Source organism: Stenella coeruleoalba (assembly GCF_951394435.1).
Source record: "Stenella coeruleoalba genome assembly, chromosome: 3".
Taxonomy (NCBI): Eukaryota; Metazoa; Chordata; class Mammalia; order Artiodactyla; family Delphinidae; genus Stenella; species Stenella coeruleoalba.
In genome coordinates, this window is record NC_137148.1 from 109,535,626 (window position 1) to 109,553,548 (window position 17,923).

At 39.5% G+C, this 17,923-nt stretch overlaps 1 protein-coding gene across 1 annotated transcript in view; it reads left to right on the plus strand.

The window, feature by feature from the left end:
• Positions 1–443: 443 nt before the first annotated feature.
• RAD50 (RAD50 double strand break repair protein) overlaps positions 444–17,923 on the plus strand; it is a 99,036-nt gene continuing 81,556 nt past the window's right edge. The window contains exons 1-2 of the mRNA XM_079917436.1: positions 444–1,070; positions 3,089–3,172. Coding sequence (XP_079773562.1) covers positions 942–1,070; positions 3,089–3,172 — 213 coding nt within the window. The 5' untranslated portion in view covers positions 444–941. The remainder of the gene's footprint in view (positions 1,071–3,088; positions 3,173–17,923) is intronic.

Sequence of the window (17,923 nt, forward strand, 5' to 3'; positions counted from 1 at the left end):
CTTATAGCAGTGGATTTACTTCACATATTTTCATAACATTTTATAGTCTTATAATAGCTTTTTGGCTTTTGGTCTACAACGGCAGTTCACAAACTTTTGGTATTAAACCCCTCTCTGAGGATCCCAAAGGGCTTTTACGTGAGTTATAACTACTAATATTTACTCAAGTAGAAACTAAATTTGAAATATTTTTAAAAGCACAAGAATATACAAGCACACATTCCATTAGCCATCATTGCGATGGTGTCCCGCACGTCACGAAATTACTAGAAAACTCAGTACATTAGGGAGCGACTGAGAGCGCAAAGGCGAAAACGTCTTAGTATCGTTAGAAAAAGTTTTGACAGGAGCGAACACCGCACTCCCCTCCGTTCCAGGAGTCCCGAGATCACACTTTGAGAATCGCTGTCCATCACAAGTCTTTGTCTTCTCTTAGAGTTAGTGCCTGTCAGTGCTGTCCCGCCCCGCCCCCGCCGCCAGCAAGGAGCCGGAATCCGCTTGCTAGATGACCTTGCACTCAACCTTCTTGCGCGGTAAGGTTCCCGGAACCCAGAGCTGCGCGCGCACAGCGGGCCTCTGACTTCCCGGCGTGCCCCGGGTCTGCGGCGTAAAAGCGCGCAGGCCGTAGCGCCCCACGTGACCCGCGGCGCCGCGGAGGTGGGAGTCTGTGAGTGACCACGGTCGCGGGGTCCTCGGGCTTGTGTTCTGCGTCTCCCGCGGGCAGCCCCGGGCTGGCCCCCACCCCCACTCTCGCGTTCCAGCGGGGAAGAAAGCCGGTGTGGGAGGAAAGGTTCCAGCCCGAGCTTTCGCTTTCACCTGGAGCCTCCCGACCCCGGGACGCGCGAGTCCTTAAGACTCGCTCTTGCTCTGCTCGGGCCTCACTGCTAAAGTGAGCCCTGGGCTCTAGACCCCTGCTGTTGAGAAAAGAAACATTTGCAAACATGTCCCGGATCGAAAAGATGAGCATTCTGGGCGTGCGGAGTTTTGGAATAGAGGATAAAGATAAACAAATTATCACATTCTTCAGTCCCCTCACAATTTTGGTTGGACCCAATGGGGCGGGGAAAACGGTAAGTCCTAAGTAGCCGCCTTCAGTTTACGGGTCGCCACGTGTTAGAAATCTGGAGTAAAATATCTGCAGAGTTCGGAACTCTTGATTAGGATGAGAGGAGTCCATATGACTCAGCTCCTGGGGCCCCAGGGTGTACCTGGGTCTCCGGCTGACTTCCCGGCCCAGGGGCGTGGCTTGGTGTGGCCTGTGGCGTTCAGGCCACTGCGACCTCAGGAACCGACCAGACTCCTGTGTTCAGTCATGTCCGGTGGACAAGGTTTCCATCAGAATCCCACGAGACCGGGAGCTACCTCCGTCCGGGCTCAGCGAGCTCACAGTCCCACAGGAAGCATTTTTGTCTACATTGATGTTTTATCGTTCCTTACATGGCATAGCATTCACTTCCTGGTAGTCGTCCCCGTACAGGATTTCTTTAAAAGTTATAAAATATGATAAATATATGACTTTAAGAAGACTGTCTATCCCGACTTAGATAATAAATGATAAGTAAATGACATAATTTTAAAATGAAACATGTGTTGGGGCTTGGTTAAATTGGGACAGTATTTTGTTGTTAGGATACTTTTACCTAAGCAGAATAAAAGATCGAAGCGCAGCTTATATACTGTGCTCCAGTACTGGAAATATTTAGAAATTTGAGTTGGGCCTGGAATGGTATGCAATTATGAAAAAAGTACAGCCAAGAGGCTCTCTGGTCTGAAAGGGTGCTTTGAGAAAAAGCAAGGTGGTATCGTTGTAACAGGGAGAGGAATAAATGAAGTGAAAAGCATAGAAAAAGACATAAGGTTTAGTGTTGAGAGTTGAATGCCAGACTCTTGTCTGCTTTTATTTATGTAGAAATATTATTTATTGAATGCTTTTTATGTACCTAGCATTGTATTAAGTGCTCTACTGGTAGAGAGACTAGTATGTTTAGTGTTTATGAGCCCTAGCTGCTTTAATAGAAATTTTTTCCTTCACCATTTATTAGCTGTGTGACTGGGCAAAAGTGACCTAAATGCTCCATGCCTTAGTTTTCTTCTCTGTAAAATAGAGGTTAAAAAAGTTTCTACGTGGGACTTCCCTGGTGGCGCAGTGGTTAAGAATCTGCCTGCTAGTGCAGGGGACACGGGTTTGAGCCCTGGTCCGGGAGGATCCCACATGCTGTGGAGCAACTAAGCCCATGCACCACAACTACTGAGCCTGCGCTCTGGAGCCCGCGCGCCTAGAGCCGGTGCTCCACAACAAGAGAAGCCACTGCAATTAGAAGCCTGTGCACGGCCCCGAAGGGTAGCCCCCGCTCACCCCGCCCGTGCACAGCAAAGACCCAACACAGCCAAAAATAAATAAATGAATAAATAAAAAAATAAATTTATTTAAAAAATAGTTTATACAGCCTAGGATTGATGTGAGAATTAAAAGCTTAATGTATGTGAAAGTGGTTAGTACAATACCTGGCACATAGTAAGGTCTTTGTAGATATTAGCCATTTGTTTAGTTTCGACTTTTAAAAAAATTTTAGCTTTATTGGAGTATAATGACATATAATTTGTAGGCTATTTAAAGTATACATCATGGTGATTTGACACAGATGTATATTGTAAAAGGATTCCCCCTATCTAGTTAATTAACATGTATTTATCTTTTTTTGGTGAGAACGTTTAAGTTACACTCTAATTAAATTTCATTTATACAATATAGTGTTGTCAGCTATGGTGACCATGTTTTACTTTAGCCATTGTTATTAAAAACTTGACTTAAAGGATTTTAATTAGAAATAGAGAAATTTTCCCTCAAATAATAATTCTTTATTTTATTTCAGTATACCTCGTTAAGTATGTAGCTTTTCTATGAAGTTACAGCAATTATTCTTTAACACTTAATCATATTTATATGACAGGTTTTATAATGTCAAATTTTATCTGATCATATCTTTTATAGTCTCTATGGTAATAATATTTTATAATGAGTTAACATTTTATGATTAAATTCTGCAGTTCTCTAATAACTAAATAATATAATTTTCTATTTCTTTAGACCATCGTTGAATGTCTAAAATATATTTGTACTGGAGATTTTCCTCCTGGAACCAAAGGAAATACATTCGTTCATGATCCCAAGGTAATGGTGCTAGTAAAACTTTGTACTTTTAAAGTAAAAAAAAAATTTTTTTTAATTTTTGGCTGCGTCAGGTCTTAGTTGTGGTGCATGGGCTTCTCTGTAGTTGTGGCATGTGGGTTTTCTCTCTAGTTGTGGCACGTGGGCTCTGTAGTTTGTGGCCTGCAGGCTCTCTAGTTGAGGTGCCTGGGCTTTGCTGCCCCAAGCATGTGGGATTTTAGTTCCCCGACCAGGGATCGAACCTGGGTGTTCTGCATTGAAAGGCAGATTCTCTACCACTGGACCACCAGGGAAGTCCCTAAAATAAAATTTTTATAATTATGGAAGTGATGATAGCTCATTGTAGAAAATTTGGCAGTGGAAAAGTATGAATAGGTATGAAAGTCACACACATACAGTCTTAGTGCCCAGTGATAGCCATTGTTGACATTTTCATGTATTTCTTCTCCTTTACATACAGTCTTATATAGCTGAAGTCATACTCTAATTTTGTATTCTGAGGTGTTTTTCCACCTAACATAATAAAGTCCAATGTTTTTAAAAAAAACTATATTAATCTGGGTGTTTGATACATGGGTGTTTTAATCTTTTTACTTTTTTATATGTGTGAAGTATTTCCTACTTAAAACATAAAATCTTTTATGAACATTTTTAATAATTGCATCATTTTCTTACATTTAGATTGCTTTTAGTTTTTCATTAAAATGTACCATGATGAAAGTCTTGGTGTATGAGTGTTTGAATGGTATTTATTTTTTTTTTAAAAATTTACTTATTTATTTATTTATTTATGGCTGTGTTGGCTCTTCGTTGCTGCACACGGGCTTTCTCTAGTTGCAGCAAGCGGGGGCTACTCTTCATCGCGATGTGCCGGCTTCTCGCTGCGGTGGCTTCTCTTGTTGTGGAGCACAGGCTCTAGGCACTCAGGCTTCAGTAGTTGTGGCTCTCGGGCTCTAGAGCACAGGCTCAGTAGTTGTGGTGCCTGAGTTTAGTTGCTCTGTGGCATGTGGGATCTTCCCAGACCAAGGCTCAAACCTGTGTCCCCTGCATAAGCAGGCAGTTTCTTAACCACTGCGCCACCAGGGAAGTCCTGTGAATTATGGTGTTTAAACTCTTAGTGTGTGTATAGGACATAGGCTTTTCTATATGCATTTTGGCCTGTAGGTTTTTCTTTCTTTCTTTTTTTTAATTGAAGTATAGTTGATTTACAATATTGTGTTAGTTTCAGGTATACAGGAAAGTGATTCAGTTATATCCATATTTTTTTTCCAGATTATGCCATCATAGGTTATTATAAGGTATTGAATATTGTTCCCCCTGTTATATAGTAAATCCCTGTTGCTGATCTATTTTATATATAGTAGTATGTATCTGTTAATCCCAAACTCCTAATTTATCCCTCTCCCTGAATAGGTTTTTCTTGTTCATGTATATAGTGGGGTCATGTGCCTCTCTCATTACCTCGCCTGCCAAGAGTTTGTTGTGTGTTTCCTCCAGGCTTTTTTCTGTGTTTATAAAAACATATCTGTGTGTGTGTATAAATATGCTCATGTAAATATTTTAATACATCAATAGAATTTTATTTTTCCATTGTATCAATACACATCAAATATTTATTTAGTGATATACTGTGGATGTGTTAAATATATATACACCTTTGTTTCATTATTTTTAATTACTAAATAGTATTTCATTGAGTTTATATTCTCTATTTAGCTGACCCACTGTTGATAGTCTTTTAAGTTGTTTCCACGTTTATGTGACTAAAGATAACTCTGTGATTATGAAAGTGATCTCAGGTGGCCTTGGCTTGCAGTGGCTTGAAGAGGATTTCGGTTCCCTGGCCAGGGATTGAAGTCAGGTCGTGGCAGTGAAAGTGCCAAATACTAGCCACTGGACCACCAGGGCCAGTGGGCAGTGACAAGGCCCTGGTCCATTGGCTTTGTAGAAATGAATTTCCACAAAGACATGGAAAGTAGTGACACAAGTAAAGTGTTTATTAGGAGGAAAAAGAGTACATGTGAATAGACTCACACGGGCGGGCTCAGAGAGAGAGTTGCGCCCTCGTGGTAGTTTCAATCACTTATATGGGATATTTCTTCTGGGTTTCCTCTGGCCAGTCATCTTGCTTTTTCTGGCCCTGAGCCTGTATTTGGTTTAACTCAGGGTCCTCCCCTGTGTGCACACGCATCTCTTAGCCAAGATGGATTCTAGCGAAGAGACCTATGGGTAGGTTGACATCACCTACTATGGGGTGGTGCTCCTTCCCTTTTTGGCCCCCGAGGAGCCTTTTTGCGCACCTGTAGTTGGGAAGGTCTCCTTGACCTCGAGAATGAGGAACATGTGGTCTCTTTATCTTTTACCTGGACAGAGCCAGCTCCTCCTTGCTCCTTGCTATTCATCTTGGAGTATCTGTCCACAGGGGACAAACTCCAGCTGCTCAGCCTGGGGCCCATCTATCTCCTGCCTCAAATCCCCCCTGCGAGACATGAGCCCCAAGAAATCTTTTTTGGGAGGATGCAGGGCAAAGGTCTGTCTTCCGTAGCTTCTTCAGGCTAGCATGTGGTTCATAGACCCTACCTAGTTGGGTTCACGGAGCTCTCACCCTGTCTCATTAAGGGGCCCAGGGTGACTTCTGTTGTTATTCCAGCAGGATCTGTTCCGAGGAATGGCCAGGATCTCTGCATCACCATTATCCTGATGTGAAACTATTGTAATCTGGAAGAGACAAACTTAACAAGCAGATTAAAAAGGCAGGGGCCAAAAACCAATAAAAGAACTATTGTAACCAGTGGCCTAAGGAGTAAGAACCAGGTTACGTTTGGTAACAATTTCGATCCTGGTCCAGATAGAATCAGTGCTTGGGTTACCCTGTCCAAAGGAATGGAGCCATTTGGCGTGGTCATATATATTTTTGATGTCTGCTTCTATTAGCCCAGTGTGATTTGATGTGGGTGTAACGCACTCAGTTAGTTGGACAACCTGACATTAATAGATCTCATTTCTTTTCTGGAGAATAAGCCTGAAACCCATTCTGGACCTGGCGCTTTGGGGAGACTTGTAGACAGGTAGCTAGTTGTTTAGTTTTATCTAAGTAGGTTGTAACCTTTGATGTGGTATTAACACATAAATAACAGGAGCTATTGGTCATCATACATGTCTCTTTTTTTGGTTAACATATGATATAAAGCTATTTCATTGCCTAAAAATAATAATTGTAAGAGGAGACCTTTAAATTGTTTATTGTTTTATCTTAAAGTCAATTAAGTCCTCTCGGAGGCTGGATCAAATCAGTCCCTTTTGCCAAGTCAAGCATTTTGCTTTTCAGTTGTCCTTGCTCCTGCATTAGCAGTTTCTCCCTCTTTAGGGGATCATTTAGATCAGCATATAAACATGGTCTGGTAGCTCCAGTCTACAGACAAACTCTCCCTTTACTGCAGATCAACCTCTGGCTACTACTCTGTTCTAGTTTATAGCAAAATTCACAAGAGTTGTGTGTACTGATTGTTTTCACTTTATTGCTTCCCCTTTCCTCCTCAGCCCACTCTGTTTAGATTTTTCTCCTTTTTTTCCCTCACTAAAACTGCTCTTGTAAGGTCACCAGTAATCTCCATACTGCCAGATAAAACGGTTATTTTCTAATTCTCAATAACTTCTTTGCAGATTTGATATAGTTGGTTTCCCCCTTTTTAAAAAACACTGCTCTCTTGGCTTTCATGACACCATGATCTCATACCTCCTTTTTCACTGGCCATACTTCAGTCTCCTTTGATGAGTCTACTTTTGCCTGGCTCTTCTTGGGTGATCTCATTCACTCACAGCTTTAAGTATTGGTTATATTGCTCTTGTCTAACACTTGGAAATGAATTGTCTGAGGAGACACATGTGCTGACAGAGCAAGAAACTTTATTGGCAAGGGGCACCCGGACAGAGAGCAGTAGGGTAAGGGAACCCAGGAGAACTGCTCAGCCGCATGGCTCGCAGTCTTGGGTTTTATGGTAATCGGGTTAGTTTCCGCGTTGTCTCTGGCCAGTCATTCTAACTCAGGGTCCTTCCTGGTGGTGCACACATCGCTCAGCCAAGATGGATTCCAGCGAGAAGGATTCTGGGAGGTTGGTAGGACATATGGACTGGCGTCCCCTCTCTCCTTTTGACCTTTCCCGAATTCTTCCGGTTGGTGGTAGCTTGTTAGTTCCGCCTTCCTTACCAGGACCTCCTGTTGTAAGATAACTCATGCACGTGGTTACTATAGGGCCTGGCCAGGGCGGACAGTTTTGGTCAATGGTTCCGCTAACAGTTCTATGCTGATGAATCCCAAATTTATATATATAGCCCTAACTTCTTTCCTACACTGTAGATATATATGTCCAGCTGTTTGATTATTTAATGGGCATCTCAAATTTAACATATTCAAAATAGAACTCTTGGTTCCCTGTTCCCACATCCCTTTCACATTCTCAAGCCTGTTACTACCTTAGTACTCTCCAGTTTAATAAATGGTATCATCATCCACGTGTTTGCTCATGCAAAAACCTGTGTACCATCCTTTGAGTGATTCCTTTATCTCATCCTGTTTCTAATTCATAAGCAATTCTTACCTACTCTTCTAAAATATGTCCAGAATATGTCCCTTCATTCCATCTCTGCTGCTTTCCTGGTCCAAGCCACCACACTTTTCCCTTTGAATTATTCTGGTAGTCTCCAAACTTGTTTTTCCTGCCTCATTCTTTTTTTTTTGGCCGTGCCACGTGGCATGTGGGATCTTAGCTGCCCAACCAGGGATCAAACACATCCCCCCTTCAGTGGAAGCACAGAGTCTTAACCGCTGGACCCCTGGGAAAGTCCCTCCTGCTTCATTCTTTTTTTTTTCTTTGATAGTAAGAAGTGGATTTATTTAGAGAGAACCTCCTGTCTCATTCTTGAAGTTCTCTTTTTTACATAGCAACAAATTATCTTTAAATATTTATTCATTCATTCAACAGGGAGTGAGTCACTCAAAATCTGAGGGGAGAATATTCCAGTCAGTGTTAATACTAAGTGCAAAGTCCTTGAGGTAGGAGCGTGTTTGGTGTGTTCAAGGAATCACAAGAAGGAGCAAAATGGTAGGGGAAGACTGGTAGAAAATTAAGTTAGAGTAGTTGAAGGGTCTAGATCTGGTAGGACCTTGGGTTCTAATTTAAATAGGAATCTATTGGAAGATTTTAAGCAAGAAGAGGGCATGATCTGTATTTTAAAGTGATCAGTCTAGCTGCTGAGAGAAGACCGTCTGTAGGTGGCAAGGGTAGAAGGGTGAAGACTAACAAAGGGGATTTTGTGGTAATCCAGGTGAGAAATATTGGTGGTTAGATTAAGTGGTAATGGTACAAAGTATGAGAAATGCTTGGATTTGGGCTGTATTTTAAAGGTAGAACCAGAACCAGCAGATTAGCTAATGATTTGGGTAGTGATGTATGAGAAAAATAGAAGCATAAAGCAGAACTCCCAAGTTTTTTGACTTGAGCAAGTAGAAAAATAGTGTAATGAGGAAACACTGGAAAAGGAGATTTGGGTGGCTCTAGTTTAAACATGTAAATTGGGATGGGAATTCCCTGGCGGTCCATTGGTTAGGACTCGGCGCTTTCACTGTCGGGGGCCCAGGTTCAGTCCCTGGTTGGGGAACTAAGATCCCACAAGCTGCACGGCACAGTCAAAAAGAAAAAGAAAAGAAAACCCATGTAAATTGGGGATGTTTGTTAGATATCCAAAGGAGGTGTCCAGTAGGTAAGTAGAAGTATGACCAGGGGAGAGGTTTGAGTTAAAGAAAGAAAATTAGGAATCATTGATGCATACAGTTATATATGTATGTAGTTAGTCTTAAAGCCTAATGGGATCACATAGGAAGTGAATATAGAGAAGAGATCCAAGACCTAAGCCTAGAGCACATTAGCATTTAGAAATAAGAAAGAGGAGGAGGACCCAGCAAAAGATGCTAAAAGAACAACTAGTAAAGTAAGGAAAACAGAGAATAGTGTCTTAGAAAAGAATAAAGTGTTATAAGAAGGAGGAGTCATCAACTGTGTCAAATATGTCGATAGCTCAAAATAGATAATTAATGAGAACCTACTGTATAGCACAGGGAAATCTACTCAGTACTCTTTTGTGACCTAAGTGGGAAGGAAATCCAAAAAAGAGGGGATATATGTATACATATAGCTGATTCACTTTGCTGTATAGCAGAAACTAACAAACATTGTAAATCAACTATACTCCAATAAAAATTAAAAAAAGAAATGTCGATAGCTCAAGTAAGAAGCAGGTTTGACTATGGGAAGGCCATTGGTGATCTTGACAAAACCAGTTTTAGTAATCTGAGAAAACAGGAGGTAAGGAAGTGAAACACATAGAATTGTCTTGTGAATTTTGCTATAAGTGGAAAGAGAGATAGGGCAATAGCTGAAAAGGTTTGCAGGATCAAGGAGAGTGTTGGCTATTGTTCTTGTTTTTTTTACATATGTATGTATGTATTTTCTGGATGTTTCCATGTTGATTGATGCTCTAGTATCTCTGCCAATCTCATCTATCACTCACCTCTTCCCAAATGCTTTCATATTTCTAGAGCTATTTTTCTCAGCTGTCTGTTTATGTCCTCTCTGTGGTTCTTCTGGCCATGGTGGTTTAGCTCTCTTCACTTACTACGCACTTTTCGGCTGCTCTCATTTCCCAGTTCTGAGCTCCCACCCACACTTGCTCATCAACCCTTCTCTCCTGAGTCACTCACACCTCCTACTGTGGATGAAGCCATTCCCCTTATCTGAATTGTCCACATCCCCTCAGTTTTCCCTATATGCTATGTTCTTCTCATTATTTCAATTCCTCTCACCCTCTTATATCTTCAGCTTCTCTTGTCTTTCCTTTTCCCTGTTTTAATTTGACCCTGAACCTAATATTGTTTACCTTGCCTTAAACAAACACCTGAATTTTTCTGGCTCTCCTCAATAATTTTTCTTACCTATGTTCAGTTGTTTCTGTCTTCTTATGAACTTTGATTTCCATGTTGCTCCATTTGCCTAGCTTCCCACTTTTCTCCTTTACTTCTTTCAAACTTGCGGCTACATCAGTCCGAACGCGCAGGCTCAGCGGCCATGGCTCACGGGCCTAGCCGCTCTGCGGCATGTGGGATCTTCCCGGACCGGGGCACGAACCCACGTCCCCTGTATCGGCAGGTGGACTCCCAACCACTGCACCACCAGGGAAGACCAGAACTGTCATTTTTGAACCAAAACAACAAATGAAAGCTACAAAGTGCCTAATAAATATTTGTTAAACAATTTGATGAATTAATATAAAAGTTAAATTTATGCCCAAAAGTCATGAAAAGTCCAACAAAAGTTATTTATGATTTTTAAAAAAGGCTGAATTCAGGGCTTGTGATTTTGGTTGCAATAGAGTAGTGAGTATCACACTTGTGCTCCCAAGATGAACAACTATAAAACTGGAAAAAATATTTGAATCCACTCTTTTCAGGCATTGGGCAACAGATGGTGCAGGGCTGTGATTTTTGAGAAAAGAGAAATATATGCGGTGACTACACATTTATTCTAGTTTTCTACGTAGGGATATTTTGCGAACTTCAGTGCATAGAGTTAGAACCCAACAGAGAACCGTAGTCACTAGGCAGATGAAACAAAGAAAGAAGTTTGGGTTTGCTGAGGTGGTTGTGAATTGTGAGGCAGGGTACAGGGGTGGGGTTTTTGTGCAGAGATGAGGCACCAGGAATCTGTACAAGGAACCCATGAGCTTTTGGCCAAATACTAAGCTGCATGTGTTCCAGAATGAGATTCAGTGAGGACTAGCAGCGAACAACTACTGGAGTAGAGGAGTGGGATTGTGAACTGAATGGAGATTCTAGAGTTTACACAATGCTGGGAGACATTTGAGTCATGATATGCCAGAGTAGGAGGAGCTTGTGGAACTCCTTAGTATTCTGTTGAGGCCTCAGAAAGGCCATCCTAACAAATCCTAAAACAAGCTTTGACAGAATCAGACTGAGTAGCCAATAAATTAACTGCCTTCTAGAACAAAACTCAACACTTTTTAAAGGAAGTCAGCACAATCCAAACTCACACTGTAGCATCTACAATGTCCAGGATATAATAAAAAATTAGTGTATATATGAAGAAACAAATGTAATCCATAACTGAGAGGAAAAAGTGAATAGAAACATATCCAGAGATGACAAATTTTGGAATTAGCAGACAAGGATTTTAAAAGCTATGACACATAAGTTCAAGAATTTAAAGGAAATTGGCCATAATGAGGGAAAAGATCACAACAGAGAAATAAAATTATAAAAAAGACCCAAGAAGCTCAACATATAACAAGTAGCATAAACACACTTATATTGCATTTTACACTAAACTTGCTGAAAACCAGAGGTGAATTCTTAAAAGCAGACTGAGGAAAAAGTAACACATTATGCAGAGGGGAAAAATAATGATTTCTGACTTCTCATCAAAAACTTCCAAGCCATGAGATAGAGAGACAACATCTTTAAAGTTCTGGGGAATAAAAATCAATCTAAAATTCTATATACAACAAAAATATCCTTCAAAAATTGAAGATGAAATGGAGAACATTTTCTGATTGGGGAAAAAAAAAAGGTAGAGGTATTAGTTACCAGCAGATCTGTACCATAAGAATGTTAAAGGAGGTTCTTGAGGCTGAGGGGAAGTGTTACGAAATTAGTCCTAGAGTGAAGGTTGCTGCAGATGCCCCCTTACAAACCTTAAAAACAAACGTTCAAAAGGACTAAGCCTCTAAGGAATTCCTTGGTAATCCATTGGTTAGGACTCTGCGCTTTCACTGCCGAGGGCACAGGTTCAGGACCAGGACCAATCCCTGGTCAGGAAACTAAGATACTGCAAGCTGCACAGCTCGGCCAAATAAAGAAACAATATCCACCATTAAATATTGGACTTCCCCAGAGGTCCAGTGGTTAGAAGACTCTGTGCTTCCATTGCAGGGGGCCCTGGTTCAATCCCTGGGAGGGGAAGTTCCGCATGCTGCATGTTGCATCCAAAAAAAGGATTAAGCCTCAAGAAACTTAGCTGCATGCCTGAACCAAATTAAACACTCATTAAAGGAGTAAAACAAAATTATTCATTCAACATTGTAAAATTCACAATCAGAAGTTACCAGGCATGCAAGGAACCCAGAACCAGGAGAAAATGAAATATAGAAATAAATAGAAAATGAAAGAGATGACAGAATTAGCAGATGATCTTAAATTACAAAACTTATAAATATGCAGACAGATGGAAAGGAAAACATTAAGTTTAATGAATGGAATAGAAGATATAACAAAAAGACCTAAATAAAGCAAAAGGAATACCAATGGGTTTTTTTTTTGATTGAAGTATAGTTGATTTACAGTATTGTGTTAGTTTCAGATGTACAGCATAGTGATTCAGTATTTTTGTAGATTATACTCCATTATAGGTTTTTTACAAGAAAATGGGTAAAGTTCCTTGTGCTATACAGTGTATTCTTGTTGTTTATCTATTTTATATGTAGTAGCTTGTATCTGTTAATCCTATACCTCTATTTTGTCCCTCTCCCCTCCACTTTGGTAACCACAAATTTTTTTCTGTATCTGTGAGTCTGTTTTGCATATACATTCATTTGTATTATTTTTTAGAGGGAATAACAGTGTTTTTAAATATAATAATACAGATAGGTTAAAAGGATGGAAAATCCTTTAGATAGCATACTAGAATATGCCAGCTAATAAAAAGAAAACTGAATTGGCTATATTAATATCAGACAGTATACTTCAGAACTAGAAACATTGACGTAAAAAGTGACATTTTATGATGATAAAGCAGTCAGTTCACCAAAAGGATTTAGCAACTCTAAATGTAGAGCTTTGATATGGAAGAGGCAAAAAAAATCTATGGAACTAAAGGAGAAACAGGCAAATCTGCAATTATAGTTGGAGATCTCAATACCTCTCTTGGTAAAGAAACAGAAAGAGTAGACAAAATATCAGAAGGACGTGGAAAACTTTAATACTATTAATCAAATTAGCCTAATTGATGTTTATAGGACATTCTACTAATGAACGGCAGAATACACATTATTTTCAGCCACTGTAAAACATTCACAAATATTCTGAACCATAAAACAAGTGAAAACAAATTTTAAAGCATTGAAGTCATACAGAATGTGTTTTCTGACCACAACAAAGTTAAACTAGAAATCAATAACAGAAAATCCCCAGATATTTGAAAATTAGGCAGTACATTTCTTCTTCTTTTTTTTTTTTTTTTTTTTGCGGTACGCGGGCCTCTCGCTGTTGTGGCCTCTCCCGTTGCGGAGCACAGGCTCCGGACGCGCAGGCTCAGCAGCCATGGCTCACGGGCCCAGACGCTCTGTGGAATGTGGGATCTTCCTGGACCGGGGCACGAACCCGTGTCCCCTGCATCGGCAGGCGGACGGACTCTCAACCACTGCGCCACCAGTTCTGGAAGCCCAGGCGGTCATTTCTAAATAACCCATGGATCAAAAAAGGGATCACGAAAGAAATTCAAAAATACGTTAAATAAAAGCATATCATACAAAAAATTTGTGGAATGCAGCTAACTAATGCTTAGAAATTTATATAATAAAATGTTTATATTAGAAAAGAAAAAATGTCTAGAATTAATTACCTGAGCTTCTATCTTAAGAAACCTGAAAAAGAAGAGCTAATTAAATTCAAAATAAGTAAAGGAGGGAAATTAAAGATAAGAGCAAAAATCAGTGATATAGAATACAGAGACAGAGAAAACCAGTGAAACCAGAAGATGGTTCTTTTAAAAAAAAAGGATCAATAAAATGAATAAGCCTCTAAGCAAAGTGATAAAAAAGAAATTACCAATATTAGGAATGAAAGAGGCAACATCACTGTGGATCCTACAGACATTATGTAGGTAATAAGGGAATACTGCTAGCAGGTTTATGCCAATAAATTCAGTGACTTAGATGAAATGGACAAATTCTTTTAAGAACATAAGTTACCAAAGCTTACTCAAGAAGAAATATGCCTACAAAAGAAATTGATTTGTAGTTAAAAACTTAACAAGGACTTCAGGTTGTGATGATATTACTGGTGAGTTGTACAAAACATTTTAGGAGGAAGTAGAGTCAGTTCTACATAAACTTGTTTTTTTTACATCTTTATTGGAGTATAAGTGCTTTACAATGGTGTGTTAGTTTCTGCTTTATAACAAAGTGAATCAGTTATACATATGTTCCCATATCTCTTCCCTCTTGCATCTACCTCCTTCCCACCCTCCCTATCCCACCCCTCTAGGTGGTCACAAAGTGCCGAGCTGATCTCCCTGTGCTATGCAGCTGCTTCCCACTAGCTATTTGTTTTACGTTTGGTAGTGTATATATGTCCATGCCACTCTCTCACTTTGTCACAGCTTACCCTTCCCCCTCCCCATATCCTCAGGTCCATTCTCTAGTAGGTCTGTGTCTTTATTCCTGTCTTACCCCTAGGTTCTTCATGACATTTTTTTTCTTAAATTCCATATATATGTGTTAGCATACGGTATTTGTCTTTCTCTTTCTGACCTAGAGTCTGTCATACAGAGTGAAGTAAGTCTACATAAACTTTTTCAGAAAAGAGAGGCAAAGGAACTATGTCCCAACTCATTTTATGAAGGTAGTATTACTGTGTTACCAAAAACCAAAGGCATTACAAGAAGACTACAGATGGGTAACTGTCATGCATGCAAAAATCACAAAATATTAGCAAATCAAAGTCAGCAATATATAAAGATAATACACCATGATGGAGGTCCAAAAGCCAGTAGATGAGGGACTTCCCTGGTGGCGCAGCGGTTAAGAATCCACCTGCCAATGCAGAGGACACAGGTTCGAGCCATGGTCCAGGAAGATCCCATATGCTGCGGAGCAACTAAGCCTGCGAGCCACAACTGCTGAGCCTGCGTACCACAACTACTGAAGCCCACGTGCTTAGAGCCCGTGCTCCTCAACAAAAGAAGAGACCGCAATGAGAAGCCCATGCACCACAACAGAGAGTAGCCCCCACTCGCCACAACTAGAGAAAGCTTGCACGCAGCAACAAAGACCCAACGCAGCCAAAAATAAATAAATATATTTTTAAAACCCCACAAAAACCAGTAGATGAGGCTGAGAGAGGAGGGCATCCACAAAAACCTGGTTGGGAATTGGAGCCCAAGAGAGGAATGCATGAGTCCATAGTGATATTTAAAAAATGAAAAACAAGGCGGCGGTTGGGGCGGGTGTGGAGGACAAAGCCCTTCCTTATAGTAGAATCTTAACTAATAAATGTAGGAGGAATAATGGAATTAGAAAATTACTCTTTGATAGCTATCACAGTAATCATTCATTCATTTAAGAAACATTAATAGAGATGTTAAAACTAATGGAGGAAAAGCTTGATGAGGTTATGAGACATTTACACAGTCTCAGTGTATCTCTTTCCCAAATATTTATTAACAGCAAAGTAGAAAAAATAATATTCTGGCAGGAATATCTCCTGGTAGATACCACCTTTACCAGGAGATTGAAGGTAACATCCTCAGTAATGAGCTAAATTGAAATCGTGCCCATCCGATAAGATGCAATGTAAGGAACATACCATCACTTCTGTAATATTGCTGCAAAGATGCATAATCTGATTCTAGTCCTGAAGAAATATTAGGCAAATCCAAATTTTGGGAGACCTTCTATAAAATAACATTTGGTAATTTTTAAAATTACCAGTCATGAAAGAGAAAATCTGAGGAACTGTTCCAGACTGAAAGAAACTAAAGAGACAATGACAACAATGTGTAATTTGAACAATGTGTAATACTATGTGTAATTCTGAACTGGATCCTATTGTTGTAAAGGACATATTGGAAGAATTGGCAAAATTGAATGGGATCTGAGGGCCATATGGTAGTAATATATCACTCAATTTCCTGATTTTTATGGTTGAAAATGCCCATGTTTAATAGGAAATATCAGTGTTGGGATATCAGATCAGCAACTTATTCTCAAGTGGTTTGGGTGAAAAGTCATGGTGTATACTGTGTGTCTACTTTTCTGTAAGCTTGTGATTGTTTTTTAAAATGTTGTAAAAAATACTTTTGGTATGTAAAAGGATAAAATTCATTTATTTGAAAAATCCACATAGCTGATCTCCTAATGATGCTGAATAATGGAGGTAGATAATACAGTTCTAGTAAATCAAACAGTATTCTTTTCCTCCTTGTGTATTTTTTAAATTTACTTAAAAATTTTTTTTTACTTTATATTGGAATATAGTTGATTTACAGTGTTGTGTTAGTTTCAGGTGTACAGCAAGGTGATTCATTTATACATATACATATGTCTATTTTTTTCAGATTTTTTTCCCATGTAGGTTATTACAGATTACTGAGTAGGATTCCCTGTGATGTACAGTAGGTCCTTGCTGATTATCTATTTTATATATAGTACTGTGTATCTGTTAATCCCAACCTCATAATTTATCCCTCCCCCCCCACCTTTCCCCATTGGTAACTATAAGTTTGTTTTTGAAGTCTGTGAGTCTGTTTCTGTTTTGTAAATAAGATTTTTTACATTCATAAGATTTTTACATTCATATATAAGTGATATCATATGATATTTTTCTTTCTCTGTCTGACTTCACTTAGTATGATAATCTCTAGGTCCATTCATGTTGCTGCAAATGGCATTATTTTGTTCTTTTTTATGGCTGATATTCCACTGTATATATATATAACCACATCTTCTTTATCCATTCATCTGTGGATGGACATTTACATTGCTTCCGTGTCTTGGATATTGTAAATAGTGCTGCAGTGAATTTTGGAGTGCATGTATCCTTTCGAATCATGGTTTTCTCCAGATATATGCCCAAGAGTGGGATTGCTGGATCATATGGTAGCTCTATTTTTAGTTTTTTAAGGAAGCTCCATACTGTTCTTCATAGTGGCTGTACCAATTTACATTCCCACCAACAGTGTAGGAGGGTTTCCTTTTCTCCACACACTCTCCAGCATTTATTGTTTCTAGACTTTTTGATGATAGCTATTCTGGCCAGTGTGAGATGATACCTCATTGTAGTTTTGATTTTCATTTCTCTAATAATTAGTGATGATGGGCATCTTTTCATGTGCCTGATGGCCATCTGTATGTCTTTGTTTTTTCATTGAAGTATAGTTGATTTACAATGTTGTGTTAACTGCTGTACAGCAAGGTGATTCAGTTATACATATATATATATATATATATATATATATACACACACACACACACACATTCTTTTTTTAATATTCTTTTCCATTATGGTTTATCAGAGGATATTGTATGTAGTTCTCTGTGCTATACAGTAGGGCCTTGTTGTTTATCCATTCTATATATTAAAGCTTACATCTGCAAACCCCAACCTCCCACTCCATCCCTCCTCCAACCCCCTCCCCCTTGGCAACCACCAGTCTGTTCTCATGTCCATGATTCTGTTTCTGTTTCATAGATAGGCTCATTTGTATTATATTTTATTTTTTATTATTACTTTTTAAAATTAATTTAATTTAATTTTTATTTTTGGCTGCATTGGGTCTTAGTTGCTGTGCGCAGGCTTTCTCTAGTTGCAGGAGGAGGGGTTACTCTTTGTTGTGGTGCATGGGCTTCTCATTGCAGTGTCTTCTCTTGTTGTGGAGCATGGGCTCTAGGTGCATGGCTTTCAGAAGG